Raw genomic sequence first — 19239 nt, forward strand, 5'->3', positions numbered from 1 at the left:
AAAAAAAAAAGACAGTAAAAGAAAATAAAATTAAGGGTTAGATCAGGTCATGTGATGAGGAGAGCACCTTAATTCCAACAAATTGCCAGAATTATTAAGATACAAAATAAAGCTTTTGATGACCAAAACTCATTGATCTATCCATCACAAGCAACTGCTTCTCTGAAAAGGCCCTAGATTTCCTCAGCCCTAAAAGGATGAAGGAATCCTGTATCACTGTGTAAGATAAACACTTGACTGCTAATTATAAGAATGGAAGTTCAAACCCAACAACTGCTCTTCAGAGACCCTATAGGGTTGCTAAGAGTCAGAACTGACATGATACTTAACAACAAGAACAACAACAGGGTGAAAAACAACTTCCCTCTGTTCTTGGGAAATCTGGCTATTGACTTTCTTCATCTCTCTGGCTTATTATGTTATATAGTGAGATTGATTTATATAAAAGTAATCCTTTATTCCTCAGAAATATGAAACATAACTCCAAGAGAGTGACAACCAGTTCTCCAGAGCCCCACCTAGATTAGTGAAGAATATGGCTCAGTCCTGACTTGTCAAAAGCATGCCAGGGGTCTTGTAAGTTCTACCTTCCCCTCCTGGTACAGATAAGAGATGCTAGTTTTAGATTATTCTACCAAGATTTCTCTGTGGGAGAAAGATGAGGCTTGCTGCTCCCGTAAAGATTAACAGCCTTGGAAACCCTATAAAGGGTTCCTATGATTTGGAATCCTGGTGTGGAGCTATAGGATCAGCACTGGACTACGCACCACAAGGTTGGTAGTTCAAACCCAACAGCTGCTCCTCAGAAACATTATTCAGGGTCTTGCTTGCTATGAGTCAGAACCGACTCGACAGTACTTAACAACAACATGAGTTAGAACTGACTCAACAGCACTTAACAACAACAACAGGAATTTCTTTAGAATTCACATCTCCTTATCAAATATCTTACATTGGTATTCTGGTTTTAATGCCATGGACCAGAGTTTCCTCGGACTTGTTGACAAAGAGGCTACTGTATGTTTTGTTTATATAATATTAGATAATTAATGTCAATGTACCTTTTATAAAATTAGGTCAAATGCTCTTTTAGATGGTCTTCTGTCTCAACGGAAATAGTCAGAAATGTTACAATCAACTTGTAAAAGATTTTGTACTCTTTAAATTTGATACTTAAAACTTCTCAATTAAACAATAATTTATATTCTATGTTAAAAGTTACAGTGATTCCAAAGGAAGAGCAGGAAAAAGTCTATTTGGGATCCAGGTGGGGGAGAAAAAAGAATCAGAGGACTCAAGGATCTCTTCCTAAAAATATTTGCCTATCATGAACCTAAAATGTCAGAGTGCTGTTGCTCAAAATATTTTTTTGAATAAGTTGTTCCAAGTAACTGATATAACTGGGAAATTTTCCTGGATTGCCTGGCCACAATTTCTTCTCTAAGATGTAAACAAAACTAAACAGACCATATACTGATCAGCTCTAAGCGTCTCTATGATGAGCTAAGAATCCAGACTTCATGAGACTGAAAACGGACTCTGGAAACTCACCCAGAACTCAGGAAAGACGTATCCAACCACAAATAATTCACTGTACATTTGGACCAAGAAAACATAAGCATGCTTTTCCATCATTTTGGAAAAAAAAACAAACAGATAATGTAATTGAGAATAGAACTTTTACACATTTTAATTTTTTTTTCTTAAACAGCATACCTAAAATCTCTGAGTCAGAAGTATCCCATTTTAGGCCATTTCTTTTACTCCAGTTTCATTTTATTAGGAAATAGAAAACTTGGAGCCAGACAATACATGGGATAGGAAAGTATGGAGTAGATACAAACAAAAAGTATGGCAATAGAAAATTAATTAGTGTTGGCATTTCTTAACTGGAAGAGGTTGTTGCTAAACTTAGCTTTAACAGTCAAACTTATTAAAAATACTTAAGTCATGTATTTCTTTCAAATGAAAATTCAGAATTCATTTTTCAGATAAACACCCAAAATAGAATAATGCTTGAATGGTATCCTATCACATTATAAAGCACTGTAGGGCAAAAAATGTTCAGAAAAACACTACTAGAGCCACATAGTAATTCTTTAAAGCAAGAAAAATGCATTGTATTCATCTTTTACACTAAATGATATGACGATAATTCAACAACAAATTCTCTCATATCTCCTTGATTAACCAGGCCACTTCAATATTAGTCATTTGACAACCTAAAGGTAGTAAGAAGAAACAAATTTGAAGAACCTACCTTGAGTGCACAAAAGATACAGGAATCTCCCATACACTTATGAGTTGTGAGCTGCCTAAAGCTACGCCGGAAGATGTCCAAGTGCCACAAAACCTGGTGACAAAAGGAAAATACTGCATTAGTCTATAAAGAACCACCATTTAATTTTAAATTAAATCACTACCAAGAAGATGCTTTTTGCCCCAAGAGAAAACTCATTCTAGTATATTGAAATAAATGTCAAAAAAGGTGAAGGGTCTAACAAGAGAGATAAAGAATGATATTCCTAAAGTACATTAATTTGAATATTAAATAAATATCATTTAAAAAAATACAAATTACATATATAAAACATGATCCTAAAGAGGACATCTGTGGCTTAAAAAGCTGCAGAATAAGGGTTTATTTCAATGGTTAATATAAACTACATAAGAATATTTTTTTTAAAAAAGTTGTATTAGAATCTTGAACCATAGTATGGAATTTTGTCTTTGTTAGATTTGTCAAATTCTGGACTTTTCTCCAAGTTATGGCTTTCTTAAGTCAACAGGATCAAAAAAGCACACAATGGAAATACTAACAGTGATAAATCATACTGAGAGTATGCATGTTGAAAATATGATGAGAACAGTAGTTTTTCTTCTGTGGTCGTCCTCCCTCCAAAATTCATAACCCAAGTCTAATGATGAGAAAAACATCAGGCAAATTTCAGTGGAGGAGCATCCTACAAAATACTTGACCAGCACTTCTCCAAACTGGTAAGGTCATCAAAAACAAGAAAATTCTGGAAAATGACCAAAGCCAAAGAACTCATAGACGTGGTGGTGGTGGTGGTTGTGTGCCATCAAGTCTGTTCTGACTCATAGCAACCCTGTACAAAGTTTCCACAGCAGAAAGTCTCAACTCTCTCCTGTGGAACAGCTGGTAGATTCGAATTGCTGACTTTGTGGTTAGTAACCCCAAACTTGCGGTTAACAGCCCAACTTGTAACTCGCTACACTACCAGGGCTCCAAAAGCCATGATAATACAGGGTCCTGGATGAGATTCTGGAACAGAAAAGAGCTTTAGGTAAAAAACTAGACCAGAAGAACAAATTAGATAGTAGCTAGCTATCACTACCAACTGCACTGTAAGGGATTGCAATGTTAGAAGGTCCCAGATAGAATGGGAGAAAATGTGGAACAAAATTTAAAGTGATTTAAAAAAAAAATAGGCCATGTTTACTGGTCACAAAGACACTGGAGGAACCCAAGAGTGTGGCCCTTGACCACCCCCTTTAGGTCTGGAATGGATTTCAAATCGTGGCTCAATTTTTAGTTAAGCAGTAGATAGGTATACAGGCAGGACAAAAACACTAGTAAGGTATGCTCACCATGGAATTGACAACTATTTAAGATCAAAGGGGCAACATTTACCTAAGGAAAAAGTTGAGAAGGGATAGGAAGGAGGATAGAATGGAAACAGGAACAACAGGGAGGAAGTGGGATAACTGCTATTACATGGTAGGATTGTAATCACTGAGACGAAAAGTCTATGAATTGTTGAATGTAAAACTGATGCATTCATTCAATTCACAATTAGAGAGTTAAAAAAAAAGTCTAGAGAAGCTCCTCCTGCCTGGGAAATGTTTACTTGCATCATATGAAGGGACTTCAAAAAATTCATGGACAAAAATGTTAATGTCCACAAACTTTTTGAAGACCTCTCATATATGAAACAGCACTACCTGCGTGCCCCAGATCAGAGCACATCTCTGGAACCTCTTTTGTGTCTCAAGTTACACATTCTAAAAGTTCCTTGAAACATGCTATATTCCAATGTAAACAGCATCTTTTTATAATGAATGTAACGGGTTCAACACAGCTTTCATATTAAAATTTATAGCTCTGGATTATAGCAAAAATTCTTTTCAACTTGATTATAATAGGCACTCTAAAACCATCAGTGTCTCTATTCTTAAGTGATTAAAGAAACGTGTGTGTGATGTGTTACATATGGCAACAGAATTCAGAAGATACAGCCATAACTATTGTATTCTGTGTAAAATATCATTAGAATATACAGGAAGAAGCAGAATTACAAAAACATGACAATGACCAAGAAGGTGGTAAAACACACATTCATCAACACCTTATTCTCTGCTCCTAAACTGCAAATATAATGATCAGTACTTGCATGTTGTTGTTAACTGCTATTGAGTCAGTTCCAACTCATACTGACCCTGTATAGGGTTTCCAAGGAGCGGCTTGTGGGTTTGAACCTCAGACTTTGCTGCTTTAGTCCAGTGCTTATCCCACAGCACCACAGCGGGACTTCAGTACATGCATAGTCATTCAAAACTTAGTTATGTGTCATCTGGAATAAACCTAATCAACCGCATCCCAACTGCATGAAATTTGTGTTAGCATTTAGGATTTTTAATGCTTTCAAGCAAAATCTTGAAAAGTAAGAAATTTTTATTAGGTAAGTGTCAAAATCCATGTTTACAAATGAGGAGACTGAAACACAACAACTTGTACAAGGTCCCAAGGCTGCTCTATAGAAAGGTCTAGAATCCAGTAGTCTTGGTGTTCTTTAAATCAAAAACACGGTTTCGTCTTCTCCTCTCCTATGAACCTACTCATATTTTCTCAATCCATCTAAGGAGAAAAATTAATATTTCATCCAAATATAATTATTCTCTTTGGTTGTGAACTTCACTTACTTTTAATCTGAAAAGCATAAAAGAAAGGAACCAAATTACGTGAAGCTGAGGTCAAGGGAGGATGAGTTTAACCGCTTATTCACCTAACTAGGCATAGCAGAAAGACAATCTAGCTTTGGGATTCTCAGACCACTGAGGTGGCAAGAAACACCAAAAAGGAAGAATCTTGGGTAGATAATCACTTTGTTTTTAGTTGTCAACCAGTTGACTTGGAAACCCTCTTGCTGTTCTTACTAAGTATCAACAAGTTGGTTCTGACTCATAGCGACACTATATAGTGTTTTTGAAGCTTAAATCTTCTTAGGAGCATAAAGTCTCATCTTTCTTCTGCAGAATGGCTGGTGGGATTGAACTGCAAACTTTGTGGTTCACAGTCAAAACGCTTATTGTATTAAGCCACCGTGTATGCTGGAAGCCTGATAGAGGGTCACTATAATTCAGATCTGACTCGACTGCACACAACCATACTACAGAAAACCAGCCAGAGTGATAAAACACCTTTGTCTAAGATGAAAAAAAAAAAAAGTGTAGTAAAAAGTAGGAAAACAGTCAATGAACAGGTAAAAAGATTACCTCGGTCAAGTAAAGATTACCCTTTAGGCAAGTGATTATGAGTCGCTATAGCTATTATATTTCCATTATTATTACTACTCTTCTTTTCACAAATACACAGAGTAACTTTAAAAAAAAAACCAATATAAGGTTGCTGTCCTTAAGGACTGTCAAGTATTATATTTAGAAGAGCTCATCAGACATACAGCATCAAAACTGAAAGTCAAAGTTCACCAAGAAAGAAAAAAATTCCCCTTACCTGCAGGGCACTATTGAGGAAGCAGCTGTTTTGTCCTGGCTCATTGCTGAGACCTTTGCTGGGGGCTATGGAAGTTGAACTTCGAGGTGTAAACATCCCTTGGACACTACCACGACCCCCTGAAAAATAATTTCTCTTCCAAGACATTATTGTTCACATTTAGCCTGAAAACACAAAGAAGGTTTGTATCTTTGGGGTTGGAAGTCTGGGGGTTTTTTTTTTCTGCTCAAATCCTCAACAGAAAGAATATACAGAATTTAATGAGTTTATGTTGAAAGATTCTGAGTTTATAATCTTGCAAACATCATGCATATAGCTGAAGGGGCTCAAGTATTCCCTTAGATCCAGAGTACAGAGCTGTTCTTCTCTTATTCCAACTGATGTCTAAAATGTAAATGCAGAGAAATCCTTAAGTATTGTTTCCTTCTATTTTTCTTGAATTGTCTCCACAAAATCCTGGTGAAGTGGCTGTAATCCTTAACTCCAACAGCATCCAGGATCAGGATAAGATGTGCTCTTCATGCTTGCTTTTAATGCTTCTTCTGGAGTGAAGATTTTCCCAGCTAGAAGGAGAGGCAGACAGATAAGTCGGACTCACACAAAACCCTTCTCGCCCTCTATTGCCTTGTCCCATTATCATCTGAGTAAAAAGGGTAACTCTAGTTCTGAGCTACTGCCAAAGATTCCCCAAGATCAAGAAGCCTTTTTGAATTATATGGAGCTTTGTTGGTGTTGTTGCTGTTTTATAATGTGTCCAAACTTCTACCATCCATCCCATCTAGATATTCCGAAGCCTCTTCTCTTTTCTTCTGTGACTAGAATAGACAGCTGTGAGCCGTGCCAGAGTTTTAACAGAAAGAAGGGTCAAAAAAATTCCAAAGCTTACGTCACTTAATGACTCTACTGGCTTTGTGCTGTTCTGCCAAGATCAACGTTGCCTCACCTCTTACTATAAACTTGAAACCTTGGCAAACAATGCCACAGGAAAAAAAAATAAAAAGATAGCAACGCCAAAAAGAGAGAAGCATTCAAACTAAGGAGGCAAAATAATAAAAATAATAATAACACACATATACTTTCAGGGAAAACCTCTCTGAAATTTTCTTGAAGGGAATAAAAATCAGATATAAACTTTCAAAATTGTTGTTATCATTAAGTGCTTTAGAATTGGTTCCAACTCATAACAACCCTGTATAAGGCTTCCAAGGCGCATCTGGTGGATTTGAATTGCTGACCTTATGGTTAGCAGTCCAGTGCTTACCCTACAGTGCCACACCAGGACTCCAATTTTCAGTTCTAAAATTGTTGTTAAGTGCCATCTAATCTGTTTTGACTCTTAAGACACTGTAGAGGGTTTCCAAGGAGCAACTGTTGGGTTTGAACTGCCAACTATGCGGTTTTAGCAGTCAAATGCTTATCCTTCAGCGCCACACCACTACTCCCAAATAATCACCAAGTAAGCACACCCCACACCAGGAATTGAAACAATTTCTTTTGGATGTTGTGGGTAAAAAACTGTTACGAGTGTTTTACATGTATATGGTTATGAAAGACTGTTTAAGGTGGGAGTCTGGAGTTCTGAGTAAAGTGTCCTAGACCAGAGAAACGCTCATGATGAGTATACCACAGGACTTTACATCCCTACCCAGAGAACGAAATCATCTCCTGTTATTTATCTGTTTGCTTGCTTTGCCAGAGGACCAAACAGATCATTTGAGTTACAAATTATTTATTCCTCAGGTTACATTACAGAAGTTCATAATCAAAGGTCATCCATTAATCAACTTAAGTTTTCAATTAATTAAAATGCCAGAGAAGCAACAAGAAATTGAAGGGAGGACCTTCCGTAGGTGGAAGTACTTCTAATTTCCAATTTTAAATTTTCCTATAAAGCTGCAATGTGCACATAAGAAAAAAATTAAGACTACAGTGTTAAGATTGGTTTCTAATAGTTTCCTAGGATTTTTCCCTTCCTTTCCCCTATCACAAGTACCAGCTAAAAAAACAGAACTGTTCTAACATCTGAATTATTCTCTGGGAGATAACCTAGCATTATCCCCAGTGTGCCCAGTGGAAATTTTGAGGCACAAGCATATTAAATGGTTTCACAAGACTGTTGTTTCCCTTTTCTAAATGCCCAGGCTATTTATAATCTGCATGTCACAATTAAAGTATTTGATTATAAACTTACTGTACTGTCAAATTATTACCTATTTGCTTTTTATCATGCTCTATTTGTTTCATATGGTGTCAGTCACATATCTCAAATACGACTATTTGAAATGAAACACTAACTCGTGTCAGGTTTGTGCTAATGACTATACTTAGTTCTCTATTTAATCTTCATAACAGGCCTATCAGATAGGTACTATTAACCCCATTTTATTGAAGAGTCAAATGAGGCTTAAAGTCATTAACTTGCCCAATTCAAAACTGGTAAGTGGCAGAGCTAGAATGTTTGACTTTAATAGTGTAACTTAATTATGTATTAGAGTATATCACTCAAAAAGTACCTATCACAGTGCTCATCATAAAGGGAGGCCCTCAGTAAATACTGTCTGATGACTAATGAGACACCAGGAAGGAAGCCAGGTTTCTCACACAACTACAAGACCCTCCACTCTCTACACACACCCTCATACACATGCCACTTGAAGCCAAGCTGTTAGCACTCTCCAACAAGCCATGCAACATTCTTTCAGCTCAACTGCTGCAAAGGAATGACAAGTACCAAGCCTTCACTTTGCTCGCAGCCTAAAGGGCTTGGCAGATAGGTGGGGTTTTTAGTACCCACATTATGAGCCAATTGAAACTCAGTTTACCTTAAGACATAGAGCGTAAAAGGGAAAAAAAAAAAAGGCCAGTAGCAGCAAAAGATTCTCAGGTTCTGAATGACAGCATTATGTAGGGGAAGGCACTGAGCTCTCATACTTGATCTAGGTGTGTCAGGAACAAGAGGTGGGAGCCAAAAGAACAAGCCAAGAAAGACAACAACAAATGGCCCAGAGGAATACTGATGACAAATTGAAAACATCACACTTAAATTGTAGATCCAGCACCAAAAAAACTTAATCCTTACCCAATCCCATCTACAAAAAAAAAGCTATGAGAAAATAAATCCTGGCTACATGTATGTGACTCTAGTACCCTGATGAAAACAAAACAGAAAAGAAAAAGCACTTTTTAGGTAAGACTAAATATTTAGGGGTAAGGAAGCAAAGTATCTTCAAAATAATCAAAAGAAAAAATAATAAAGAGAGATAAAGAAAAGAATGGTAAAGGTAATAAAATATGTTAACAAAAGGTGAATCAGGCTGGAGGGTAAATGGGAATTCTTTGAATAAGAAAAATTTCTTGTTATTGTTCTGTGATTAAAAAAATTTTTTTTACCTGAAAAAAATTATGTTGTTTTTTTTTTTTTAAAGGTTACCAGTCACTGAGCGACCACCAAAGACCCAGAAACCTCCCCCTCACTTTCTGAAGTTCTGTCCCCTAACCATCTGCCTTCTCCCACCACCGCCTCTGACCTCTATAAGCCATTTCCACTGGGGACAAGGAATCATATGTCTATTATTCAGGACCTCCACTGTTATGACCCCTTTGCTGATGCAAGTAAGGGTGATGACCTGCTTCCTGCTGGGATTGATTCTCATAAGAATTAAACAGAAAAAATGGTAGGAAGAGCCTTACTGTCCCAAGGATCACTGATAATTACATAAAAAGAAACTAGTAAAGGTGCTTGAGAAGAAATCTGCCTGCAATGGTACTGTAATTCAGCGTCTAGAATACAGAGCAGTAATTCAGCTATAGGAAGACCAGTGCATACATAGGCCAGTTCTTTATGGGACTGGACTGGCTAAGGACAACCAGCTGAAGGTTCATGGGTCTTAAGGGATTGTGGCTCGCTAAAGCTAAAGTAAGGATTTGCTTGCAATGAGTAGAAAATTCGCCTGTGCCCTTGTCACAAGTTTAAAACCTCAAAGCTTGTATATTGGAACCATTTGGGGTCCACTTTCAAATCCAGTAAACTGCTAAGAGCCATGTTTATTTAAAAAAAAAAAAGTTAACAGTGTGTAACATTACCTTACATTATATACATTATTAAGGAGTTTTGGTAGTTTAGGGGTTATGAATTGGGTTGCAATTCATTTCATTGCAATTCAACTCTGCCAGCCACTCTATGCTCCTGTAAAGATTTACAGCCTTGGGAACCCTATTCAAGGGCTCTATGAGCCAGAATGGACTCCACGGCACAGAACCACCAGCACCACCATACGCATTACTGGACTCCTGGTGTGGCACTGTAGGATAAGCACTGGACTGTGAACCACAAGGTTGGCAGTTCAAACCCTAGACAGAGTCTCTATAAATCAGAACTGACTCGAAGGCACTTAACAACAGCAGTAACATGTACATTATTGGAGCACTGGACTGCTTACCACAAGGTTAGTAGTGCAAAACCACCAGGCGCTCAAGAAAAATAAGTGACTTTCTGTTCCTGTAAAGATTTACAGCCTCGGGAAAACCCAGACAGGGTTGCTAAGAGTCAAAACTGACTCAATGGCACCTAATAACAACATGTGTAATATTAGTGACTCAATTCAGAATCATGACAAAATTATTAAACCGATACATAATACCATGTCAGACAACAATGACATTCCCAAATTTTTAAAAAGGACAAAGAGTATCGATAACAGCACAGAATAATACGCAAAAAGAAAAGCCTATAAAACATTACTACAATTAAATGTTTTGCGTCAAGTTGCAGGAGCAACCAATGTACAGTAATTATAATACAGAAAGGACTTAGGCTAGATTCAGAATAAAAAAACATGGCTGAGCTCTGCCTTCTGTGGCAGGCCTGGGACAGGGGCAGCAGATGCCATGTCCTGCTACAAAGATGGCAAAAAGAAGTCCCTGAAACAGCTCACGAAGTAGAACAGGGAAATGGACAAGGAAGATAAGGCTTTCAGACAGTAACAAAAAGAACAAAGGAAACTCAAGAAGCAAAAAGTGAAGGCTGGAGGAATAGCTTCTCTGGCTGTAGGTAGAATTAAAGCAGTCTGGCAAAAAAAAACTAGCTGCTCTTGGTGACTTAGGTGATAGCTGACCCTCCATCAAACACCTGTAGTTAGTTAGAAGTGATGTCTTGGGGACTGTTGTACATTTAAGAATAACTTTTTTAAAAAAAAAGAAATCACTGAACAGTTCATCTTTTTAGTTCTCCTCACTCAATCATTCCTATTACACCTATACTCTCACATTAACCCAGTCCAGAATCCTGCTCTGTAGTCTTTGATATGCCATGAAGTCTTTGCCACCTGGAAATAAGCCAATTATTTGGGAAAAAAAAAATTTGGAAAAAATAAAAAGACATTCAAGTTCAATATTTTTACTCTTTGTGCAAACCCTGATAAATTACTTAATATTGTAAGCTGTTTTCTGGGTCTCTAAATGATGGCACAATGCCAACTTCACATGTGGTCAATATTTTATGTCATAACATACGAAAGTACTAGCAAATTTCCAAAAACAAAAAACAAACGATGACAACACCGAATGAGTGAATTACTAAGCCTGTAAATACAGAGGTAAATTGGGTTTTGAGGACCTCAGAATACTAGAAAAAGAGGAATATGTATTACATGCTGTCGTTAAGTGTTGTCTCATAGGAATCCTGCATAGGGTTTCTGAGGAAACCTGGTGGGTTTAAACCACTGACCTTCTGGAAAGCAGTCCAGTGTTTATCCTACAGTGCCACAATAAGTTAGCCAATTTAGCTAAGTGCAAAGAGAAACTATTGAATTTGCAATTATTTTTAAAGAAAAAGCTTGACTTATAGGATAATATCAAAGAAAGTTAATAAATCTCCTCAAGATTAAGGAAAATCATAAAGATGCAGTAAATACTACAATAGCAATGAAGACATTAACAAGAAAAACAACAAACAAAAGGAACTCAGCACAGAAAAGTAAGTGAAACAAAAAAACCCAGCAGCACCATATAAAACACAAAACGACAGCAGTCAGTGCATACCCATCAATAATTACATGGAACATAAAGATTAAATGCAGCAGTCAAGAGGCAGCGAGTAGCAGAATGGATAAGAAGACAGGATTCTTTAATATACTGTCTGCACGAGATATACCTTACAAACTAAGATAAAAATAGACTAAAAATCAGAGTGGGGGAAAAAAATATTAAGCTAACAACAATCAAAAATAAACAGGCGTGATAATATTAATCTGATTAAGGCAAAAACCAGCATTAGAGACAAAGAAGGAAAATATCTCATGATTAAAGTGTCAACTGAACAAGAGGACACAACTATAATAAATATTGATGCTCCCAACGAAAGCGTTTCAAGATCCATGAATCAAACAAACAGAATTGAGGAGAAAAACTCCACAGTAATAGCTGCTGTTGTTGTTAAGTGCCACCCAGGTGGTTCCAATTTTTACTATCAGTTCCAATTCAAAGGGTTTCTGAGGAATGGTTGGCACGTTTGAACTGCTACAGGGCCACACCAGGAGATTTTAATACACCACTTTCAATGAAGGACAGAACAACTAGAAAGAACCTCATTAAAGACAGAGAAAAACTAAACAAAAACAACCAACCAACTGGACCTCAAAGACATATACAGAAAACTCCCAAAGGCAGCACAATACACATTATTTTCCCATATACATGGAACATTCTCCAGAACAGACCATATGTTAAAGCAAGTCATAATAAATTTACAAATATCAAAATACTACAAAGCATCTTCTCAGATCACAACACTATAAAAAGTATAAAATCAACAATAGGAAGATCAGGGGGGAAAATCAAATACATGGAAACGGAATAAAATCCTGCTTAAAAACTTCAGGGTAATAGAAGAAATTTTAAAATGAAATACAAATATTCCTTGAATCAGAAACTGCAAAGTTGATCTTCCAAAGGTTGGCTATTTCTACTGCTGCAGGCAGGAAAAGTTTGGGGAGGGACTCTCTTTGCTCCCCACATTCCTGCCCCACTCCCCTGCTACTTTGGGTGAAGACCTGGGCCTAGAAGTTTCGTTTTTTTTTATCTTCACCCAACATAAACATTAGCTACTCGGACCTAAAAAGAACCAGCCATCTGAAACAATGTTGAAGGTACCAGTTCTGCTCTTTCTCTTGGGAAGTGTGTATCACTCCTGGGTCATGGCAGAAGGAGCCAGCATAGTCCAACCAGAAGATGACATACCAATGCTAGCAACAGAAGATGGAATGGTGACCCGAGGTGCAGAAGATAACATGAAGACTTCAGATGCCAGTGAAAAGCCCTAGAGTCCACTAATAGGATAGCTCTGGTGCCAATAAACGTAGAGTATAACGCACAGTCACATCAAGGACCTGCCAACCTTCAAAAAGCTCCATCCATGGCCAAGAAGAAAGCCAGAGCATCACAACCTCAGATGTGGCAACTGGTTCCTCAATGGATAGTTTGCCAACAGTAACCCTGGTTGAAATCATATTTAGGATCTTAGTAGCATTTATCTCATTGGTGGGATCATTGTTATGGCTCTGCGAAGAATGTCAGAAAGATACGTACCCTAAAATACTGATGAATTATGCTCTTCTGCCAACATGTTTAACAAAGAAAACGTTTTCTATTTCACCCTGTTCCTGACCGGGAAGATAACCCATGGAAATGCTACCTACCTTGCTCTAAATACGTGGTGATCTCTTCCACTAGCCAAAAGTAAGTGAAGGAAAGAGAAATGTACAAGATTTGCTCCTCTAAGTATTGACCATTTGGAATTCTTTGAAGATGAATATTGTAAAAGAGGAGTGAAAAAAATCCAAATGAATAAAAACTGTACAAAACTACATAAACAAATTTGTAACTAAGATAGACAATATAATTCATAATTCAATCCATGTTATAAATTGTAATTATGTCTCCATCCTGGACATTCTCTGTTTCATCCTTAAAATGAAAAGGAACCTGGAAATATTTATTCCAATGGAGTACTTGGTCTAGAAGTGTTATGTCAGTAAATGGCACCAGCATTTTACAATTTCTCCTCTGTTGAAACATACACATTCCAGTCTTGTTTGTGTCTAGTTTCTAGATTTGGTGGAATTTGTCAATTAGAAAATCTCAACCTAGTTAACAATGTGATGAGCAGCTGCCTTTAACTGCTCCAGATAAAGCATTTCAAAGGCATCCACTGCTGTTTATAAACAGCAAGTCTATACTTTGGTGAAGACATTTTGTTCCTTACCACAAGATCACCAGGCAACCTCTAGACTGCCTTCTCTAGTGATAACTAACTTTTAAACAGATGGGATTAAAGATGGGATTGAGAAAAAAAAAAATCTATATATTTGTTGTTGTTAAGTGCTGTCAAGTCTATTCCAACCCATAGGGACCCTGTATAGGGTTTTCGAGGAGCAGATATATATATATATATATTCCCAATCTTCATGACACATCACTTATCTGTACAGGGCCACATTAAAAAAGAAAGAAAGAAAACAAAGAAGTCTAAGATACAAAATAAAACAAAAAAATTCCTTGAATCAAATGAGAAGGAAAACAAAACACAGCAAAATCTTTGGGACACAGTAAAAACAGTGTTTGGAGGGCAATTTATAAAAGTAAGTGCATATGCAAAAAGAAGGGCCAAAATCAACACCTTAATCCAACATCTTCAACAATCAGCAAAGTAAGCATACAGTCACCAGAAGAAAATAAATTAAAATTAGAGAAGAAATAAATGAAACAGAAAGCAGAAAAACAACACAAAGAATGAACAAAACAAGAAGGTGGTTATTTTCAAAGATTAATAAAATCAACAAACCACAGGAAAATCTATCAAAGAAAAGAAGAAGATACAAATAACACAAATAAGAATTGGATAATGTACAACAGATCCAAAGGAAATAAAAGGGACAATAGCAGAATACTATGAAGAAATGTACTCCAACACATTTAAATGGGCAAATTTCTAGAGACACATTTGTTGTTGTTGTTATGTGCCATCAAAGTTAGTACCAACTCATAGCGACATCTAAACTAACATGGACTGAAATAGAAAATGTGAATAGACTTATAACAAAAGAAGAAATTGATCAGGTCATAAAAAATTCCCAATAAAAAAAAATCTGGGCCCAGATGGCTTCACTGGTAAATTCTACCAAACATTGAGAAACAAGCTGACACCAATTCTACTTAAACTATTCTAGGACATAGAAAAGAATGAAACTCTTCATTTTACAAAGAGAGCATAACCCTGATATGAAAACCAGGGAAATACATCAATAAAAAAATCAACATCCTTCATGAATACAGTTACAAAAATTCTCAACAAAATCACAACCAATAAAATCCAACAAGATATCAAAAATAGCACACCATGACCAACTGGGATGCATACCACATACACAGGGATGGCTCAATAATCCACCACATAAATAAAACAAAGGGAAAGAATCACATCATCATGTCAATGGATGCAGAAAAGGCATTTGACAAAATCTAACACCTATTCTGATAAAAACACTCAACAAAATAGGAATATAAGGGAATCTCCTCAACATAATTAAGAGCATACATAAATAACCAACAGGCAACAGGAATCTCAACGGAGAGAAACTTAAAGTATTCCTCTTGTAAACAGGAACCAAACAAGGATGCCCTTTTATCACCACTCCTATTCAATATTCTGGTGTGGTGCTGTGGATCAGTACTGGACTGTGAATCACAAAGTCAGCAGTTCAAACCCACCAGATGCTCCTTGGAAATCCTATACAGGGTCACTATGGGCTGAAATCGACTCGATGGCACTTAACAACAATTCAGTATTCTGAGGCTGTAAAAATCTTTACAGAAGTTACTGTTTTTGTTATTAAGCGCTGTCCAGGCAGTTCCAACTCATAGAGGCCCTGTATAGGATTTCGGAGAAGCAGCTGGTGAGTTTGAACCACCAACCTTGCAGTTCAAACCAACACTGCGGGCCAGTGTTTATGCTACAGCACCACACTAGGGAATAGAAAGCCTCATCTTTCTACCTCAGAGGGGCTGGTAGATTCAAATTGCTGACCTTGTGATTAGAATCCCAGTACATAATCCACTGCACCACCAGGGCTCTGAGAACTTTAGGATTAGTAGGAGAACAATGTCACATATAATACCAGAAATTGAAAACCACACAAATAGCAGCAGAACATTGTCAGATATAGTGCTGGCAGATGAGCACCTCAGGTTGGAAGGCACTCACAATACAAGCTGGGAATAGCTGCCTCCTCAAAGTGGAGTTGTCTATAATGATATGGATGGAGCAAAGCTTCTGGACCTTCATTGGCTAATGGGGCACAACTCAAAATAAGAAGTAACAGCTGTAGACATCCATTAATAATTGGAATGTGGAATGTATGACGTATGAATTTAGGAAAATTGGAAGTTGTAAAAAATTAAATGGAATACAGAAAGATCAATATCCTAGGCATTTGTGACTAGTATTGCCCATTTGAATCTGACAATCACAAAGTTTACTATACCAGAAATGTCAAATTGAAGAGGAATGGGGTCGCATTCATCACTAAAAAGAACATTTCAAGATCTATCTTGAAGTACAATGCTGTCTGTGATAGGGCAATAACCATGTATCTACAAGGAAGACCAGTTAATACCAGTAATATTCAAATTTATCTACCGACCACTAAAGACAGTGATGATGAAATTGAGGGATTCTACAAACCTCTTCATTCTGAAAGTAGTCAAACATGCAATCAAGATGCATTGATAATTACAAGTGATTGGAATGCAAAAGAGAATCATTTGGAAAATATGGTCTTGATGACAGAAATGATGCTGGAGTCCCCACAACAGAATTTTGCAAGACCAACGACGTAATCATTGCAAATATTTTTGCCAACAATATAAAAGGCAATGATATACATGGACCTGACTATATCTGTGGGAAAAGATGGTGGATCAATACCATCAGCCAAAACAAGGCCACAAGCAAACTGCAGAACAGACTACCAGTTGCTCATATGCAAGCTCAGGATGAAGCTGAAAAAAATTAAAACAACTCCATGAAAGTCAAAATGTGACCTTGAGTATATATCCCACATGAATTTAGAGAGCATTTCTAAGAACAGATTTAATGCAATAAACCTAAGACCACAGGAATTGTGGGATGATGTAAGAAAATATAGATGTAAGAAAGCAGAAGGTCATTTAAAAGACAGGAAAAAAAGAAAAGACCAAAAATGAATGTCAGGAGACACTCTAAAACTTACTCTCCTGCAAAGAGATGCTAAAGCAAATGAAAGGTATAAGAAAGTAAAATCTGAAAGAGCAGCTCAATAAGACACAGTACAATGATAAAATCATCTGTTAAGACCTTGAGTTACAAAACCTAAAGGAAAGAACACACCATTTCTCAAGCTGAATGAATGGAAATAAAATTTCAAGCCTTGACTTGTAGTACTGAAGCATTCTATGGGCAAAATATCGAATGATGCAAAAAACATCTAAAGTAGATGGAAAGTAAATGGAAGGAATACACAAAAATCACTGTACTAAAAAGAACAGGTCGATGTTCAGCCATTTCAAGAAGTAGCTTAGGATCAAGAACCGATGGTACTGAAAGAAGTTCAAGCTGCACTGAAGGCGTTGGAGAAAAACAAGGCTCCAGAAGCTGATGGAAATGCTTCAACAAACCGCTGCTGACCTGGAGATGCTCACTCGTCTATACCAAGAAATCTGGATGACAGCTACCTGGCCAACTGATCAGAAGAGAGCCATATTTATGCCCATTCCAAAGAGAAGTGAGCCAGCGAATGTGAAAATCACCTAACAATATCATATGCAATTAAAATTTTGCTGGAGATATTTCAAAAATAGTTGCAGCAGTATGACAGTGAACTAACTGCCTGAAATTAAAGCAGGATACAGAAGAGGAGCTGGAATGAGAGAGAGATATGATTGCTGAAATCAAATGGGTCTTGGCTAAAAGCAGAGTATCTGAAAGATAAACAAATAAAACGTGTGTTTTATTGACTATGAAAAGGCATTTGACTGTGTGGATCATGGCAAACTATGGATAACATTGTGAAGAATGGGTTTTCCAGAACACTTAATTGTACTCATGAGGAGCCTGAACACAGACCAAGAACAAGGGGCTAGTGAATGGTTTAAAATCAGGAAAGGTATGAGCCAGAGTTGTATCCTTTCACCAGACATATTCATTATGAATGCTAAGCAAATAATCTAAGAAATTGGATTAAATGAAGAACATGGCATCAGGACTGGAAGAAGATTCAGTAACAACCTGTGATATGCCTTGCTTGTAGAAGTGAAAAGGACTTACTAAAGAAAACAAAGATCCTCACACCTGGACCAATAAATAACATCATGATAAATAAAGAAAAGATTGAAGTTGTTAATGACTTCACTTTGCTCTGATCAACATCTATAGCAGCAATTTAAAAAAAAATCAAATGAAGAACTGCATTAAGCAATTCCTCTTTAAAGTATTCAAGAACAAAGTATCTATTTGAGGGTTAAGGTGCACCTGACCAAAGCCATGGTATTTTCAATCACCTTCTATATCTGTGAAAATTGGACAACGAATAAGGAAGACCATAGAGGAATTGACAGATTTAAATTATAATACTAGAGAAGTACCATGGACAGCCAGAAGACCAAAAAATCTGTCTTGAAAGAAATGCAACTAGAAAGTCAGAATGGCGAGACTTGTCTCTCATACTTCGAACATGTTATGAGGAGGGACCAGTCCCTGGAGAAGGACATAATGCTTGGTAAAGTGGAGGGTTAGTAAAGAGAGTAAGACTCCCAACAAGATGGACTGATACAGTGGCAGCAATAATTGTGGTTATGTGGTTCAAACATAACCACAGTTATGAGGATGGTTCATGATCGGGCAGTTGTGCATAGGATCATATGAGTTGGAACCAACTCAACAGCACCTAACAACAAAACAGGCAGATTCATGGATAGACTGATGGATGTAGGAGGGAGAGTGAGAATATACCCACTAATATATGTATGTATATATATATGTGTGTGTGTGTATATAAAGATGTATATATATACACACATATATGGTTTGTACCACAAGGTCAACAGTTAAAACTCACCAGCCACTTTTTGGAAACCCTATACTATGAATTGGAACTGACTCCATGGCACTTAACAACAACCACAACATAGGTATGACAGAGTACATTTGTACATGAGTATTTACTTTTGCTACAAATATACCCATGAATGTGGTAGAGCATACAGGGGGCTCAGAAACATTATCTTTGTGAACACCATGGTCAACTGGCATAAGATAGTCCACAAAGACAATGTTCGACATTCTTCTTTAGTGAATAATGACTGGGGTCTTAAAAGCTTATAAACAGTCATCTAAGATGCTCGGTCAACAACAACACGGAATACCGGGTCAAGAGGACTCATGAGATGGTGTT

The 19239-nt window shown here is 37.0% G+C and overlaps 1 protein-coding gene across 1 annotated transcript in view; it reads right to left on the reverse strand.

Annotated features, from left to right (window-relative positions):
- Window positions 1-5902, reverse strand: part of USP54 (ubiquitin specific peptidase 54) — a 104329-nt gene extending 98427 nt beyond the window's left edge. The window contains exons 1-2 of the mRNA XM_006835892.1: window positions 5756-5902; window positions 2261-2353 (exon numbers count right to left, since the gene is read on the reverse strand). Coding sequence (XP_006835955.1) covers window positions 2261-2353; window positions 5756-5902 — 240 coding nt within the window. The remainder of the gene's footprint in view (window positions 1-2260; window positions 2354-5755) is intronic.
- Window positions 5903-19239: the final 13337 nt, after the last annotated feature.

Source organism: Chrysochloris asiatica, unplaced genomic scaffold, assembly GCF_000296735.1.
Source record: "Chrysochloris asiatica unplaced genomic scaffold, ChrAsi1.0 scaffold00020, whole genome shotgun sequence".
NCBI lineage: Eukaryota > Metazoa > Chordata > Mammalia > Afrosoricida > Chrysochloridae > Chrysochloris > Chrysochloris asiatica.